The 16,632-nt window shown below is 42.6% G+C and overlaps 5 protein-coding genes, 1 long non-coding RNA gene and 1 other non-coding gene across 9 annotated transcripts in view; 4 read left to right on the plus strand and 3 right to left on the minus strand.

Annotated features, from left to right (window-relative positions):
- Nucleotides 1-40: 40 nt before the first annotated feature.
- Nucleotides 41-124, minus strand: Trnal-uaa. The gene has a single exon. It is a non-coding gene; the product is annotated as a tRNA-Leu (tRNA).
- Nucleotides 125-658: 534 nt separating this feature from the next.
- LOC6554348 lies at nucleotides 659-3,238 on the plus strand. The gene is made up of 3 exons (XM_001982010.3): nucleotides 659-2,343; nucleotides 2,616-2,831; nucleotides 2,895-3,238. The coding sequence occupies exons 1-3, from the start codon at nucleotides 751-753 to the stop codon at nucleotides 3,126-3,128; spliced, it is 2,043 nt and encodes a 680-aa protein (XP_001982046.1). The 5' UTR covers nucleotides 659-750; the 3' UTR covers nucleotides 3,129-3,238.
- On the minus strand, nucleotides 3,158-4,156 carry LOC6554349 (ADP-ribosylation factor-like protein 6-interacting protein 4). Of its 2 annotated transcripts, none has more exons than XM_026975739.1 (3): nucleotides 4,072-4,156; nucleotides 3,576-3,774; nucleotides 3,158-3,499 (listed from the first exon to the last, which is right to left on the minus strand). In XM_026975739.1, exons 2-3 carry the CDS (start codon nucleotides 3,763-3,765, stop codon nucleotides 3,258-3,260), a joined length of 432 nt encoding a protein of 143 aa, XP_026831540.1. In that variant the 5' UTR covers nucleotides 3,766-3,774; nucleotides 4,072-4,156; the 3' UTR covers nucleotides 3,158-3,257. The 2 variants fall into 2 exon arrangements, with proteins under 2 accessions (XP_026831540.1, XP_001982047.1); XM_001982011.3 differs by having other exon boundaries at nucleotides 3,949-4,077.
- Nucleotides 4,157-4,161: 5 nt separating this feature from the next.
- Nucleotides 4,162-16,632, plus strand: part of LOC6554350 (eukaryotic translation initiation factor 4E type 2) — a 43,170-nt gene continuing 30,699 nt past the window's right edge. For both annotated transcript variants that reach the window (XM_001982012.3, XM_015153809.2), the window contains exons 1-2: nucleotides 4,162-4,680; nucleotides 5,881-6,340. In XM_001982012.3, coding sequence (XP_001982048.1) covers nucleotides 4,643-4,680; nucleotides 5,881-6,340 — 498 coding nt within the window. In that variant the 5' untranslated portion in view covers nucleotides 4,162-4,642. The remainder of the gene's footprint in view (nucleotides 4,681-5,880; nucleotides 6,341-16,632) is intronic.
- On the minus strand, nucleotides 4,829-5,871 carry LOC6554351 (UV excision repair protein RAD23 homolog A). Its single transcript, XM_001982013.3, has one exon. The coding sequence runs from the start codon at nucleotides 5,720-5,722 to the stop codon at nucleotides 4,829-4,831; it is 894 nt and encodes a 297-aa protein (XP_001982049.1). The 5' UTR covers nucleotides 5,723-5,871.
- LOC26526003 (syntaxin-1A) lies at nucleotides 7,366-10,980 on the plus strand. The gene has a single exon (XM_026975723.1). The coding sequence runs from the start codon at nucleotides 8,748-8,750 to the stop codon at nucleotides 9,621-9,623; it is 876 nt and encodes a 291-aa protein (XP_026831524.1). The 5' UTR covers nucleotides 7,366-8,747; the 3' UTR covers nucleotides 9,624-10,980.
- Nucleotides 11,631-16,632, plus strand: part of LOC113563708 — a 33,054-nt gene continuing 28,052 nt past the window's right edge. The window contains exon 1 of the long non-coding RNA XR_003407585.1: nucleotides 11,631-11,871. This is a non-coding gene — a long non-coding RNA (uncharacterized LOC113563708). The remainder of the gene's footprint in view (nucleotides 11,872-16,632) is intronic.

Genomic DNA, 16,632 nt, shown 5'->3' on the forward strand with positions numbered 1-16,632 from the left:
AAAATAAAAAAAAAATAAAAAAAAAAAAAAACTTGACTTTTGCCAGGTGTGGGGTTCGAACCCACGCTCTCTCTCGAGAACCAGAGCTTAAATCTGGCGCCTTAGACCGCTCGGCCAACCTGGCTGGGGGAACTCGTTGTCAAAAAGTACCATATATGTTTTGCTCGCTGGGCAGAAGGATCATAATTTATTCAATTATTGTAATTATGTATGATATTATATTTGCATACTACAAATCAGAAGAGGCGTAAAGTAGGTCTAAGGAAAATGTAACAAGAGGAAATGAACAATGTAACAATGTAAATGTAAGGATTCAGAAGCGTTATAGCTATCTAGAAATATTTATGGGATTTACATATTTGCCATCGTCACCAATCAAATTTGTAACCCCTCTCCGAAATACAGGTTACCCCTACCTCCATGGGAAAATTGAAGTTTAAGAAGTAGCTGAGTTTGTTTTTATCAATCCACATTCCACACATGTTCCACCCCAAAGTGTGACCGTAAATCCACTTGTGTTTACAAATTATATTGTTTCTAGAGTATGTGTTGTTTTTGAACTTAGAAACAACCTAAAAATCTTATCTTTTGAATGCGAGATAGTCAGAAATATATAAATAAACTTGAATTCCATTTCAACCGCGTTTATTTTGAGCTAGAATTTGGTGTGACCAGCTGACAGCGGAGTCAAAATGCGAGCGACTTTGGAAGTCGTTTTGGTGTTCTAGGTGAAAAAAGGCCAGCGCCACAATGGTGATTGGATGTGGAACAATGAACAACAGCCCCAAGGATCCCTATCGTGGTGGAGGAGGAGGCACTGGGCCCCAAGAACGCGGTGGATCGACGGGTGTGTCCATCAACATCGAGAGCGACGACAATGAATCGACCACAGCGGAGCACGACTACCTGCTGCCTGCCTCCTCTTCGTCGGTGACCTCTGGAGGTGGCGTCGGAGGAGGAGGAGCCGTCGCCGGGGGATCGATCCAAACCAGCATAAGCCTGGAGCACCACCACGTACCCACGGCGCGGAGCAGCAGCCTCAGTGGTGGTAATGTGCGTCACGGTAACATTCTATCCACATTTTTGGCCCGTCAGCGATCGTACACGCCAGCCAGCAACAGCAGTTCTCCGATACGGGTGACCACTCAGATGAACCGTCGTTTGCAACAGTCCCGTAGTATGGGCGCCAACACTGGTGGCAGTCTCGAGGAGCCTTCCAGCGCCGGAGCAGCAGGTGGACCAGGAGCATCGCCCGGAGCTGGGGCAGGGGTTCGGCAAATGGGCTTTTGGCGTGTCAACCTCAACGATGTCTTTTCGCTTTCAACGGCCCCGTCGACGGAGGCACTGCGGTCCCTCATCTCACATTCCAATTTCAGATATGCACCTGCAAACGCTGCAGCTTCCGCGGCACCAGGACCTCAGCCAGCCGCCAATCCCGTAGACAACTCGCACATACTGCTCGGCCAGCAGCAGCCATCGCTCCCTGAGCCTGTCAGTCCTCTGCGATACGGTCGCGTTGCGGCAGGATCTGGTGCCAGCGGAGCTGGAGCTATGGGCAGAAGTATCTCCCTGCGTGAGGGCGAGATGCGACACAATCACAGCCTTAGTGGAGGACGGCACAATGCCAGTGCCATAGGACTAAACAGCACTCCGGCGGCCTTCGACGAACGCGAAGCAAATGAGAGCCAAGACCTTGACGAAAGCGATGTCAATGGGGATAACAGAGGCGGAATAGTAGCAGGAGGTGGCAACCCACCAGAGCCCGCAGAGAATCATCCAGAAGACGAGCATCTGATCTCAGATGACATGGTGGTCCAGATCCTCAGCCATTTTGTTCGCTATCTGCCGCTTATCTTCATACTATTTATCAAGTTTTTACACGACCACCTGCTGGGCATTGTGGATCTTCTGGTGCTGCAGACTGTGATGTACAATGTAAACCGATCAGTACGCAATCAGGTGGCCCGTCTAGCTCAGAAGAACTACGCCGTGATGACGCGGGATGCTTGCCTTATTGCCGTGGTTGTCGCAGTTCGTCTATTTCTGGCCACTGCGCCGCCGGATCCCTTTGGTCTGATTGTGCCACCTCCCAGGAAATCCGCCCTAATAGAGGTCACTACGCTGCCCGATCAGACAAGTTCCGAAGGGGACAGCCCCACAACAGCGCCGGAACCCGGCAGGGGTGCCCTGTACAAGGATACGTACAAATCCCTGAACGTGATCCCCCTGGGCATGTTGCTCTACTATATAGCTGTGAGCGATCTCATTCTCAAACTGCTGACCATGCTGGTCAAACTTATAATTACCATGCTGCCGCACCACTTGATGAGACTCAAATTGCGGGTGAGTAGTTATTTTGCACAGGAAACTCAGTCTAACATTCAATAATAACATAGATTAATGAAATCTTAGTTGTTCCATTACAAAATTAAAAATATTCATCATTTAAATTTATTGAATACTCCATAATATCACTATAGGTCCATTATAATAAGTCATTTCCATCAAAACATGAGTCATAAAATATGTAAGGCTCACATTATCAGTAAATGGGAACTCCCATTCTTAATATACATTTACTTGTTTATAATACATATTTTACTTTGGCATTTCAGGCTCGACTCTATGTGTTGGTGGAGTACACTTCCCAGTTCTACAGGGCGATGACACCCATTACCCAGTGGTTCCTTTTTCTCTACGAGTCCTACTCCGGCCTGGAGGTGGTCTCCGGAGGACTGCTTTCCGCACTGTACACGGCTGCCAAGATATTCGAGCTGGTGGAGCGCGGCAAGTCGCTTAAGAAAGCCATTGTGACCTTCAGAAAAAATTTTGTAAGAATGTCTGCGACGACATTGCGATGTTGTGTGTCCATTGTTAATAAAAATGCATTCAAGGACTCTGAGCGACAGCCGACCAAAGATGAGCTGGATGCCGCTGGTGCCCTGTGTCCAATCTGCCATGACGCCTTCAACACGCCCACAGTGCTGGGGTGCGGCCACATTTTCTGTGATGAGTGCGTCCAAACCTGGTTCAAGCGCGAACAGACCTGTCCGATGTGTAGGGCCAAGGTCAGCGATGATCCCGCCTGGCAGGACGGCAGCACGACCTTCTTCCATCAGTTGTACTAGCTGCGCCACCAAAGAAATTTCCACGGATTTCGCGTGTACATATAGTCGCTAGCTAGCCCTTTGTTTAATTAAACTGACAGTTATTAATTATTACTACAAGACATGAAATAGCTTAAGTTTTTTGGTATTTTATTTGCGACGCTTGGCGGCATCCAGAGATCTAGCTTCGTAGAAGTCTCCATCGCCGCGGGTGGCCTTTTTGTTGATCTCCAAGTGGCGCTCCTTGGTCACAATCTCTTCCAGTACCTCACTGTCGCCTTTGATGAGCCGGACGCGACCCGTGACCGGATCAACCTCCCTGCGCATCTGGCTCTGACGGCGCTGGTATTCCTCTGGAGTTTCCGGTGCATGCGATTTGCTATTCATCAGTGCTTGGGTTTTGGGGTGGGTTCAGAGTGTTCAGCAAACCATATACTGAATAATATATACAGGGGGGCTCTTACGGACCTATTGGTATGGCAAAGTCCTCCTCCTCCTGGTTGCCCCTTTCGGGTTGTATTGGTGTTGGTGAACCTATCGGCGGGGATTCCTCCTTTTTTCGACTGTGTTTCTTGGATTTCTTGGACTTGTGCTTTTCCTTGTGTTCCCTGCGCTTCTCCTTGTGCTTTTTCTTGGATTTTTTTTCACTTTTTCCCATTTTAACAAGCTAGCAAGTGAACGTAAACAATCCGATTTTTAAAGAATGACAGCAAAAATTGTATACTTGGATACCCTGTTGAGCTGTGGGGTATGTCCCCTCAAGAGTTTGTTGATGCAATTATTAAAAAGTATTTGTATATTTCCGTGCACAATGAAATGTAATTATTCATATGGTTCTTACATTATATTCATATAATTAAAGGAGATCAAATAAACGTATGCCTTTTAGTCGCTTTTTAATTATAATAATCAACGCAAATTAATGAATTCAGCTTGAGTCTTAAAATGAATAAAATGGATATACCCCCTTCCTTCCCTGTGGTATGTAACTGCACTACGTGAAGTGTTGGCCAATGCCAAAATTCCTCTTCGACCTACAGCACTGGTCGATTTTGACAGCGCCGCGTGGAATGTGGACATCAAGTGGAACCTAATTAGACGCATGTTGTGTTGTGTACAAAAAGAAACGTCAAACTAAAGTCGAGCGCACCAAAACTAAACGGCCAAGAAATACGCAAACCCACAGGAAACCGAAAAGGATAAGGCACAGGAAATACGATTGCATACCAGAGAGAGCGGCGGACCCGTAGCGAACCGCTCCCCCAAAAAGCGGCGGCCCCAAAAAAAATCGCCCACAAGAGAATCCACCAAAAACCCATTTGCACACACACACACACTCACACAAACACACACGCGCAGCCAAGGAGCAAAAGAAGAATTGCGCCAGAAGAAGCAGCAGCATAAAGAATCTAGTAGTGCAACCACCCGGATCCACAGGTTCTCGTTCCAAAGGTTGGAGCAGCGCCACAGGAACAGCCAAGCAGTCAGCAGAAGATCACCAGTAGCAGCTACCAGTCAGGATCATAAGTGCCAGGATGAGCATGGAGAAAGTAGCCAACAAGCAGTATGAGTCGTAAGTGGAGCACCTCCACCACCCACGCGCACCGCCTGCCACCCACAAGCACAATCCCTGCCAGCAACAAAACTGGGCCAGCATCACCTTCTTTACTTGGCCAATTGTTAGGTTATGTTCTGGCTGCATTTACGTGCGCCCAATCGCTTTATTCATTCCGATCCTCCTCCGACTGACGGATTAGTACCTCGGCGGCCAGCTGCTCGTCCTTGTCGCAGGCCAAGTAGGCCTGGACAGCCATAACACGTTCAAAACCCAGTGCCTCCAGTCGCTCTACGGCGGCGGCTTCTTCGGCGGTCAAGGCAACTTGTAAGAGTTCTCCCTCATCCGGATTGTGATTGTGATTGGCATCACCGACACTACCAGCAACACCTGCAAGCATGGTCATGAGCCCCTCCTGGTCGCGATGAACGTCTTCAAAGGCAGCCGGATCGGTATCAGCCAGTCTTTCCAGGATTAGTTGCATTAGTTCTGGATTCTCACGAATCATTTCACGCACCTGTGTAAGGCGAGGATCGCCCATTAAGTGCTGCAGCTGCTCAGTTGACTGTCCGCTCGGGATTTCAGCTAGTTCGTGCTCCGGAGAAGCCTCCTGAGGAATCCCATTGATCAGATACTCTATAGCCCTTTCTGGATGATTGAAGCTGGCACGTAGGGCTGAGCGTACCTCCTGTTCGCCATATCCCATGGACATGAGATCGCACACCCACTGCTCATTAGGAGCCATTGAAGGCGTCACATCCTGTGTGCGCATTGGCTCAGCGGCCAACGGTATTGTCGGGGAAACCTGCTCCTCTGGCAGGCTGACATCAGCCTTTTTCTTACCCATCAACACAATGATCCTGCCCTCGGCTATGTTATATTCACTGAGGGGCATGGCATCCTCCATAATGCGACCACTGTATATCAGCTGAACGTTCTCCGCGGGCAAAGAGACTTCGGGCAAATTGCCCAATATCTGCTTCAGAGTCTTCACATCCTGCGATTCGTTCATCTCCAAGGTGATTGTGTGTTGGTCCAGCATGCGTATGGACAGCTTCATCGTTTTTATATTTTTGAATTTAATTTTGCAGCGTTAGTTAGTGATAGAAATGTGGAAGTGCGGCGGTTGTGTCATCTGGTGAACCTTTTGTCGAATTTGATTTCCAACCCTTGACATACTAATCAAAATCTATCTCGTGTCATGTACGCGCTTTTCAGGAAAAACTGGCCAGATCTCGTCGACAGCGACGACAGCGATGTGGAGAATGAGATAGACGTGGACAAGCTGCCGCCACTGGAGGTGGGTCCCGGCGAGAACCGGCTGCAGCACACATACTGCCTCTGGTTCTCTCGCAAGGGGACGCAGCGGGCGGCCGCCGACTACAGCAAATCGCTGCACGTGGTCGGCCGGTGCGCCAGCGTGCAGCAATGGTGGTCGCTCTACTCGCACCTCATCCGGCCCACTGCCCTGAAGCCCTACCGGGAGCTCAGCCTCTTCAAGCAGGGCATCAAACCGATGTGGGAGGACCCTGCGAACAGCAAGGGCGGCCAGTGGGTGATACGGCTGCGCAAGAACAAGATCGAGCGGGCCTGGGAGAACGTTTGTATGGCGATGCTCGGGGAGCAGTTCCTCGTCGGCGACGAGATATGCGGAATCGTGCTACAAACGAAATATCCGGTGAGTTCCAAAGATCCTATATATATTATATCTTATTTGGGGAGATCATGCCGGAATACCTTATGACCAGTGATATTTTTTAGAATTAGCTTCAGTACGCTTCTAGAAGATATTTATTTAATAATTTTTTAATGAATTTCCAGTTACTAATTTTTATAAAATGCATTCCCCTTTTAAATGAAATGCATTAGAAATTTTAACTATAATAATTTGCTTCTAAGTTATAATGTGATATTAGAATTGAAAACATCATTTATAACTTTAAATTTAGATTTAAACGGAGTGAATTTTTAAATTTTGCTCCAATAGGACCAGTGTTGGGCAACGTCTCGTAGCAGTTCACTGCCCTGGGTATTACTTAATTTTTATATTTATTTATAAATGCCGCGTATATATATATATATTATTGCATTTTGCGGCCTATTCCCTAGTTCCTTTTCAGGTCGCGATTCGCTTAAACAAAAGTGCCGGTCGCGTTTCATTCATAAAAATTCTCGCGCATGACGTTTCTCAGTTCGAATGGGATCCACAAACAAACCCGTGCTGATTGTTGTTGCTATTGTGTGGGACTGACGTAATGCTGGCATATTTAGTACATTTTATTTCGCGTTTTGCTGGTCTCTTCGCGGCTGTTGACAGCAAAAGTGAAAACACGAAAATGCCGAGCAAAAGAGAAAACAGAATCCACTTACAGTTTTTTTTACAATCAAAAGTAAAAGTATCTTGATTATATTAGCTGTTTAAAATAAAGATGAGCAGATATTAATATAATTATTTAAGCAGAAGTATGTCAAAAATATTATGTTCTTGCAATAATATAAAATACCGAAATTAATAATATACTGCTCTCATTTAAATTCCACATCCGAATACACCAACACATATACACTTGATTTCCGAATCAAGGAAATTGAGAGAAAGAGAAGATATTCTCATTTGCCAGTGCTGAATTGGTTTGAGTCCGCGCTTAGCGCTGATTCAGTATAGTATTTTTTTCTACTCAGTACAGTATACTTTGAAGGAAATTATTGCGAACCGGAAGGTATTTTCTGGTAGTTGCAGCACGGTCACACTCGAAAATTGTTTGCCCGCGCGAGGTGCTGCGTTTCATTTCGGCTCGCATCGGAAACAAAAAAAATCTCTTAACCGCCGGGAAAGTCGCGAAACAATATTGGGTTTTATGTGAAAAAATCGAGAAAAATATTGTCAACACATTTTCCTAAGATAACAACAAACAAATGTGCGTGTGAAACAATTGGCGACAACAACAAATCGTGCACCCCAGACAGCCTGTGTGCGAGAGCGTGAGAGGTGGTCGTGCGTCCCTCTCCAACACACACATTGAATCGGCGCCGACGACGCGTACGCAACAAACGAAAATAAAACGCAAGCGAAAAGGAGAGAGAAAGAACAAATAACGCCCACCGTAACACCCCCCGCGAATAAGAAGAAGCAGAGAAGCTGAAGCAGAGAAAGACGAAGAAGCAGCAGCAAAAGCAGACGGCAGAATTGGAGCTTTGCGCAGAAATCGATTTTTTTGCCCATTTTAAGAGATTTTCGGTAGCCTCTCCCACTGTCGAAAATCGTTTATAGCCACTGCTGCGTGCGTGTTTGTGTGTGTGTGTGCGTGCGTGTGCCTGTGCGAAAGTGAAACAAACAAATACAACAGGCGAAAGATTAAAATTATATAGTACCACTGTGAGTCACAAATAATAAGAAAAGAAAAAAACAGAAAACATAAAAAAGAAAAATTAATTCAGCAGCAGCTTTAGCTTTTTAGCTGCTGGCATTGAAGAGGTGCTCTGCCGCAGTCGACGTCTCTGCCGCCGCCCGCAACACGCGCTCTCTTGGTCTCTCTCCGTCTCTCTTGTGAGTGAAATAACACCACACTAAACGACACACACACGAGAAAAAGCATAATAATATTAACCAAAACGCCAGCCAAAGTGCCAGTTAAGTTATAATTATACACTAAAAGTAAACCGAGAAAAGAGAGAGCTGCCAGCCAAAAGCGGAAAATCAATAAAAGGTCTCTCGCAAAAGTGGAAAAACGTGCAAACAAGTTAAAAGCAAGGCTGCAAAAAAAGAAAAAAGAAAACTCCGCGCGCGTTTACACGTGTGGTTTATGTGTGTGTGTTTAACGTTTAACTGCTAATCGCAAAAACGCAATCTGCGAAGACCGCGTAACAAAGGCTTACGTAAAGCTTGGCAAAGAGAGAAAACCGAATAACAACGAAGCATAAAAAACAATATATAACAAATTCAACAAATTTGGAAACTCCCAGAAAACAAGGATAGTCCCAAAAATTAGAAACTCCCCAATTATCAAATTCCCCCAACAAAAAATATAACGAGAATAACCTTCTCGCACACCCTACAAAAACCAGGATAACAACCCGTCACAAAGATGACTAAAGACAGATTAGCCGCTCTCCATGCCGCCCAATCGGATGACGAGGAGGAGACGGAGGTGGCCGTCAATGTGGATGGCCATGATTCCTACATGGACGACTTCTTCGCCCAGGTGGAGGAGATACGCGGGATGATCGACAAGGTGCAGGATAACGTCGAGGAGGTGAAGAAGAAGCATTCGGCCATCCTGTCCGCCCCGCAAACGGACGAGAAGACCAAGCAAGAGCTGGAGGATCTGATGGCTGACATCAAGAAGAATGCCAATCGCGTTCGGGGCAAGCTCAAGGGCATCGAGCAGAATATCGAGCAGGAGGAGCAGCAGAACAAGTCGTCGGCGGATCTGAGAATCCGGAAGACGCAGCACTCGACGTTGTCACGGAAATTCGTCGAGGTGATGACCGAATACAATCGCACGCAGACCGATTACCGGGAGCGCTGCAAGGGAAGGATACAGCGTCAGCTGGAGATTACCGGACGACCGACCAACGACGATGAGCTGGAGAAGATGTTGGAGGAGGGCAACTCGTCTGTGTTCACGCAGGGCATCATCATGGAGACGCAGCAGGCCAAACAGACGCTGGCGGACATTGAGGCACGTCACCAGGACATCATGAAGCTGGAGACTTCGATCAAGGAGCTGCACGACATGTTCATGGACATGGCCATGCTGGTGGAGTCGCAGGGCGAGATGATCGATCGCATTGAGTATCATGTGGAGCACGCTATGGACTATGTGCAGACGGCAACTCAGGACACCAAGAAGGCGCTCAAGTACCAGAGTAAAGCCCGACGAAAGAAGATCATGATACTGATCTGCCTCACTGTGCTGGGCATCTTAGCGGCCTCATATGTTAGCAGTTATTTCATGTAAATCTCGAATGCAATTACTTACACGCCACATTCACACCACCTCACACACAGCCAGACACACATTATACTATATCTCATCCAGACCCAAACTATATACATACATAGAATGTTGCGCAACCCACCCAGAGAAATTGCAGAAGACAAAATCGAAACTTAAACTGTAAGAGACCGCAACCAGTGAATCCCCGATAAAAAAGAAATGCACACGAAATTAGGTCTCGATTACACCAATTATAGCTATTACAATATATAGAGAAACATGTATGGTTAGTAAGCAAGAGTCTCAAGTCCCCAGAGTCTATCCTATATACACATGAAACTCAACTTATAGCTACCAGAATATTTAGTACTTGTAAACAAATTGCTAATTGAAAAGTTATAAAAACCAATGCGAAGAGAGTTAAAACACAAAACTACAAGACACGTAATTGCAAACAAAGAAAACATGAAATTTTATTGATTATTGTTATAATGCGAAGCAAAAAAAACAAAAAGAGAATTATAATAAAAAGAAAGGAACACTTCTCCACTGAAACACACGAAACACACACTCATTGCAAATGCTTTGCAGGGAGAAGTGAAAGAAAATCTTGTTGATTTCCTCGTTTTTCCGACTTTGAAAATGCATTTAGTTTTTGTTCGTTTAGCTAGTTTAGTTCTCCTGTTCAAAACTCACACAAAAGTAGCCTCATCACCCACACACTCACTCACACCGATGAAGATGAGAAATATGCAACAAATCTCTAGTTCACTTTTGAATATTTATTATAAAAAGATTGTTTACTATACGATATAATAACTATATTGACTATTTACTATAATGCTATTTACTTAACATGTTCATATTTATTGAATGCATATGAAAAATATAAATTATACAAACACAGCGCATATATATATACAAATATAAATCTAGATAAATAGCTAACTCGGACATTCTCAATGGAGATGATAATGCGAAACGAATACATGAGAAGTTGAGGAAGTTGATGGAATGTCGACTTTGAAGGGGTAAACAATTCAATCACACTCACATATATAGTCAGCTTCAAATTAATCGGTAAACTGTTAAATTTATAGTTGATTATTCATTTTTGTTTCCTTTTCTCTTGTTGCGCAAACAATTGAACAAGTTTTTATGTTGTTTAACTTACCGGAAAAACTAGTTTTCTTTTGTTGATTTCCGTTTTGTAATCGCCCGAAAAGTTAACAGAATTTAATGGATTTCGGTTTCAGCTATGATTTCATTTCTCACACTCACACCGCACAGCACTCACAGTTTTGAAATACTTTTTCTTTCTGAATTAACCTAATTTATTTTTCCTTTCTTTCCACCCACCGCCCCACATCTCAATAACTAACAATCGGAATGCAAATTCAAAACTATACTACCCACACATACCCAAAATATCTCTGGCATGCGGCTGTAAAAACCAATTTAACGAATAAATCAAACCAATCAACTCTTCTGCACTCACAATAAAAAACGAACAAACCATATAGAATCCAAGCATCCAAGTAGCATGCTCCTCATCAAGGCCTATAATCTGCATTATCTACTCACGTTTTGTAGTACAATTCTGATAATGCAAAACCATTATAGTTACTAATGACACTAAACGCAATGCGTATGAGTTTATCAGAATTATTGTGATTAAGATAGACAAGGAAATGCTTTCGCTTCTAAGTAGGAAATGCAAATTTATTAATGCACCAAACGAACTCACGCGAATTGGTGGATTTCTGTTTTGATCACACGAAATTACCAACTGCAATGCCAGACCTGCATTAAAAGCACGATTATTTCTTATTCAATACGTTAATTCACCTTTTGATCTTTTGTACGAGCAACGAATGAACAAGTTAATGAAAACTCAAAAACTGCAACTACAACAGCAATAGCGAAAATCAGCACGTTTTCACCACTAAAACAACAGCAACAACAACTGCAAAAAACACCCAGTTAATAACGCGTTCAGTGAAAAGTAAATCAAAAGAAATATAACGACTTCGTATTATGTCAATCAATCAAACTGCGATTTAATTTCGATCACATAAAAGTGCAATCCGAATGCCCGAAAAAAAAAAACCAAAATCAAAAATAAACCAAAAACGCGACTCCGCCCTGCCACGCCCTCACGTTCATTGGAAGTTCCAGTCCGGGTTCCAGTGCTCCAGTGTTCCAATGCTCCAGACCCGCAGCTTCCAGCGCGAAAAATAGCTGCAATGCTCCATTCCCACACGCTGAGGTGAGTAATACGCTATAATTATTCAACATTTAGCATTCTTTTTATCGGCAATTCCCGCAATTACTCTCTCTACGGTATGTTTTCCCTCACGACTTGTCGCGACAAGCATTGAAAAATCGCCGAAGGTCGCGTTTTCACGTCCTTTAAAGCACCCCATCGCTATCCCCAGCGCCCCTCCCCCTTTGAAACACCCACCGCCCCTTGAAGTTCCGCCTATCTTCTATTAATGAATTCGTGCCCTTTGTGTTGCGACATTTCGAGTTTCAAGAGTGCGAAACAGAGGGAGCGATAAAGCATTGGTCAAACAAGATCTTGGCAAACGAATGAAGCAAAACAAAAAGAAACTACTGTATACCCTAGATGTGATGGGGTATATTGCGATTCCGCAGCTCCAACTTCTCTTTTTGCGTGTCTTTTTTAATTAAAGCTCAATATTCTTTTAAAGCATTGGGAACACTTGGTTAAAGGAATTAGAATTTGTTTTGGCTTTATATCTTATTTGGCCCCCATAGAAATCACTCTATATACAGTATCTTATAGTCAGTTAATCTTATGTGCTAGTTTTACTACATATGCTGTGCTCCATTTGTTATAATCATCGTCGCTTTCATTTATATTTGTCATTCGGCTCTTTTCATCTTCCTGTCATTAAAAGAACACTATCTAATTAATAGAGAGTGTCTTTTAGTAAATGGGATATGAACAATTGACGAGATAATGAATATTAATGGTGCAATAATTATAAAAAAAATTCTCTTTCTCCTTAATTTCATTATTGGGCCATTAAATAACCAGTTGAATTATTTATACTTGCACGTTTAATCGAATAAATGCACTGGTTTGTCATCGATTATGGATACTACAGAAAAGCCTTATACATACATACATCATATATCTCACACGAATATTTTTTTGCAGCTTCGTCATACAAATGAATTCAAACCAAGTTAAGGCACTTATTTGCTCACTTTGCGCTCTTATTTGTTACTTATAACAAAAGCATCTTGTCGTTGATGATCTCATGCAGTGTGTATCGAGTCATTTGTGGTTTTTTTTTGGGTTGAAAGTTAGATATGTGTGTTTTTAAGCTCTCTTAAAAATAAGAAGCTATGAAATCTTCTAACGAAATCCCAAATTATATAATATTGCAATAGTTTTTCGGTTAATTGTACACGTACCACCGCATTCATGTGTATTTTATTGAACTTATTTTTAAACGATGACCCTAGAGAGATCACGATACCGTGCCAGTTGCGTGTTTAATTCGATAGCATTATACATCTGTGAAAGTTTCGTATATTATAGGCCGTTTATCATGTATCATTTCATTTCATTTAGTTCTCCCCATCACTTCCTGTCAGCGATTCCGAACGAGCTGCACGAGTATCGCCCCTCTAATGTGTGTCGAACATGCAGAGAGTTCGCGCCTCCCCCGATTCAAAATGTAGGCTTTGAATTGAGTCATCGTTGTCACCCTGCGACCTTATACTTTTGTTCCCTTCAGCCAGCCGAGTGCCTCACTAATTTATCATAGGCGTTGTATTGCAAAAAAAAAAAAATAAAAAAAGCGACTGGTTCCATTATAAAGTTAATTTACTATGAATATCTTGAGTCATATCTCCGCATTCTTGAGTTAATGATGCAGAAGTTGTATTCTAAAGGCAAATACCTTATGTTTTCTTTTTCTCTATCAAATCAAATCTTATTTACTTTTCACCCCACTTAGTTATTAAACGGTTTAAAGCAGTTGTGCAAATGTACAGGACGTACCGCGCACTAAAAATGAGCTGTGCCAAAGTAACTGATGAATCATCAGTGTTATCACTTGATAATGGACTATAGGTTGGCATAGATAACGAAGGTGTGTGTGGGCAGCGCTTCACCTTGTGTCCATGTGCCTCTCTTTGCGGCTTCTACTGAGCAAATCCGTCTGCAATGTTCGAATGCAATTAAGAGTTCAGCCCTTGAGTGACGTACCCCACTCCACCTGTCGCCGCATTCACATGTAACCATTTTTTCAGTCTTTGCCTTTTCACCTTGTTGTGCTCTATCACATGGCTTTTGTTTGCCTTGTTGTTCTCAAGCCCTCATGTAGTAAAAATGCCCGCAGCATTGTGCACGCTTCTTTAATGGGTATATTGGGCAGCATAGTATTCTCTAGATGTTTCTAGAAACAAATTTACTAAGTCTTATCTAAACACACCTATGTAAAGTTGCTTGCCTAAATGCTTTAAACTTATGCAATGTTTCAAATTAAAAGCAAGAATGAGTTGTAGATTTTTACAGGGTATCTTCTGGTGCGGCTGCCACCTTTCCCCCATTTGTTGGCTCTATGTCAGCCGTCTTTTCTACCAACAGAGTTTGATGACACCACACTGCAGTGCCACGCCCCCTTGCAGTATTCGTATATTATTCGCAGTCATGAATTCAATTTATATATTTATCTATTTTTTCACTTGTACACTGCTTTTATTTATGTTTACTTATTTGTCTGACTATCTGTTATTTTGATGGCTTGCCAAATGTAGCTTTTTTCCTCGACTGCGATGTGGGAGTTTTTTCTTTTATTTTTCGTATCTCAACTTTGTCTGGTGAGTCACAAATCTTAGCGGCTTATGAGTACATTTTTTTGTTGTTAGCTGTCAGCCAAACGATTTGATTTATTGATTCACAAGCAGAAGCCATTTTTGCGAACCTAATGAATATCCAGTACGTGTAATATCTGCTATCCATGCGAACTTGACTGAGTGGGGCCTTTTATCATCTGCTCATCTCCTCGGATGTGGAAAGTTTTTTAGAATCGTCATTGTCGTGTTAACATTTGAAACTTGTCTGCCAAGATGCTCTCAACAGCTTGAAAACTTTTAGATTCGAAGGGCTGAAGTTTCGCTTTCTCGAGACTCTCTGACCATGTAGAAATTTGCAATGCACAAAGGAACAGGAAGCCTGCATCCTGCATACTGCATCCCGTTTCCTGCATTTTCCACATCCGAAGCAGACAAAATGCAAGGAATTTATCTACAGAGCAGTAAGATGACGAAATTCCCTAAGAAATTCAGCTCTTAAATATTTTATGTCATATCATATAGTCTTCATATAGAAGTTCTTTTTAATTCAAAGGACTATGTTTCGTTTAGTGTACGAATGCAAGATACCTTTGGCGTGGAATCAAATTTGCTGAGATCCATAAATGTTTATGCCCAAGCTCAAATTAGAAGAAGATGGAACGGGTGGCGTTAGAAAAAGGCTTAGCTATCGATTTTTGTCGGCGCTGCGAAACAATTTGTTAATTGAAAACAAATTTCATGGCACGTCGGATGAGTTTTGGCTCAGAGGTGTGTTGAGAAGTGGGCGGTTTTGGGGGTGCTTGGATTTCAATACGACCCATGGGGGCCATCTAAACTGGACAAAGAGCACACACATGCACACACGAAAGTGGGCGTAGATTTTGTTAGGCCAGCAAAATTAATTTAGAGTTTGTCGTACAACAACATTTTCGTAGGCTATAAAACCTACGTGTAATCCCCAAAACGTAATTAAATTTCTGAAAAGTTTTTTGTTGAATATGCTTTAGAAAAACAGCACAATTTCACGTTGCGTTGTTGTGATAAAATAAATAAATTATTTGGCAATTTGTTCTCCTTTTTTATATAAAATCACTTTGGAAAAATAAAATGTTATATAATTTATACTTGATAAATCCTGGAATAATACCAAATTAATTCTGATTCGGTCTTAGCCTGAAGGGTATGCGGACATGAAAGTCCTTTAATACATGTGGCTGACCCTTTTTTTTGGGGGGGATTTACTTCGTTTTGCGGAAAGAGTTCATTCGCCTACTTTTATGTACTCCCAAAACATCAGATACGCCTGGCTCATGACCACACCCACCTGCCCTCCTTTTCTTTTTTTTTTCCAAATTATATGTGTATTTAATGCTGCTGCAGTGGCAAGACAAGAAACAAAAAAAAACATGAAATGAGTTCTGCTGGGCATTTAACGAGTGGCAGGGAAAAACAAAATGGGTTGCCCGAGGAAAACCTGACCCAGTAATACGATGTGGGTGGTTTGTTTGGAGGGTCCATTGTTCCCTTAACCGCCAAAAGAACGAAAAAAGGGTTGAAAGTGATTCCCATTTCCAAGGTTGGCCCAGGCTTCTTACGAATTTTCATATTTTCGCCCCTCTATTTTTTTTTTTTTTGTTTTGTTGTTTTCCTCCGAGACAAAAATAAAATGCGAAAATAAAAGGAAAACTGAAAAACTGATATTCTCACATTTAAATTCCATGCGCTTCGCTTCATCTCCAATTTCCTTTTTTAAGTTGGCTCACAAAGACGAAGAAATGCCAGTTAACCAAGCATGAGTTCAGAAAAAAAGAGAAAGAGTGAAAAGGTTGAAACCATAAATATTAATGGTTGCGTCGAACGGTTTTACCTTTAATTAAATGAACTTCTAGAGCTTGATTACGTGTGCGTCCGCTCAAATGGCTCAAAACAATTAATTGTGCAACCTGGTTTTGTTTTTCGCCCCTTTGCTTTAAGTTTGAGTGCACTTCTAATGGCTTCAAATGAATGTAATAAATGGTGTGAATAAATCAAGCCTTATCACAGCTGTTGCTTTCAATTGTTGTAGAACAAATGACTTCCAAGATAGCTTGTCAGACAATTCATTCATTTATATATTCAACTCTTAGCTCCACTCTGTTGTGGTATTGTATTTCAACTGGTGCATATGAACTAGTTTCGTGTAATTTTATTTGGA

This window comes from Drosophila erecta, unplaced genomic scaffold (genome assembly GCF_003286155.1).
Source record: "Drosophila erecta strain 14021-0224.00,06,07 unplaced genomic scaffold, DereRS2 tig00000000-arrow-pilon, whole genome shotgun sequence".
NCBI classification, from domain to species: Eukaryota; Metazoa; Arthropoda; class Insecta; order Diptera; family Drosophilidae; genus Drosophila; species Drosophila erecta.

What these genes read in the sequence shown, in the direction of transcription:
- LOC6554351 (XM_001982013.3), bottom strand. Translation starts at nt 5,722, where the DNA reads ATGAAGCTGTCCATACGCATGCTGGACCAACACACAATCACCTTGGAG.
- LOC6554348 (XM_001982010.3), top strand. Translation starts at nt 751, where the DNA reads ATGGTGATTGGATGTGGAACAATGAACAACAGCCCCAAGGATCCCTAT. An exon ending in TGATGAGACTCAAATTGCGG is followed by an intron (nt 2,344 to 2,615) that starts GTGAGTAGTTAT and finishes TTGGCATTTCAG; the next exon opens with GCTCGACTCTATGTGTTGGT. An exon ending in TGACCTTCAGAAAAAATTTT is followed by an intron (nt 2,832 to 2,894) that starts GTAAGAATGTCT and finishes AATGCATTCAAG; the next exon opens with GACTCTGAGCGACAGCCGAC.
- LOC6554349 (XM_026975739.1), bottom strand. Translation starts at nt 3,765, where the DNA reads ATGGGAAAAAGTGAAAAAAAATCCAAGAAAAAGCACAAGGAGAAGCGC. An exon ending in GGACTTTGCCATACCAATAG is followed by an intron (nt 3,500 to 3,575) that starts GTCCGTAAGAGC and finishes CCAAAACCCAAG; the next exon opens with CACTGATGAATAGCAAATCG.
- LOC26526003 (XM_026975723.1), top strand. Translation starts at nt 8,748, where the DNA reads ATGACTAAAGACAGATTAGCCGCTCTCCATGCCGCCCAATCGGATGAC.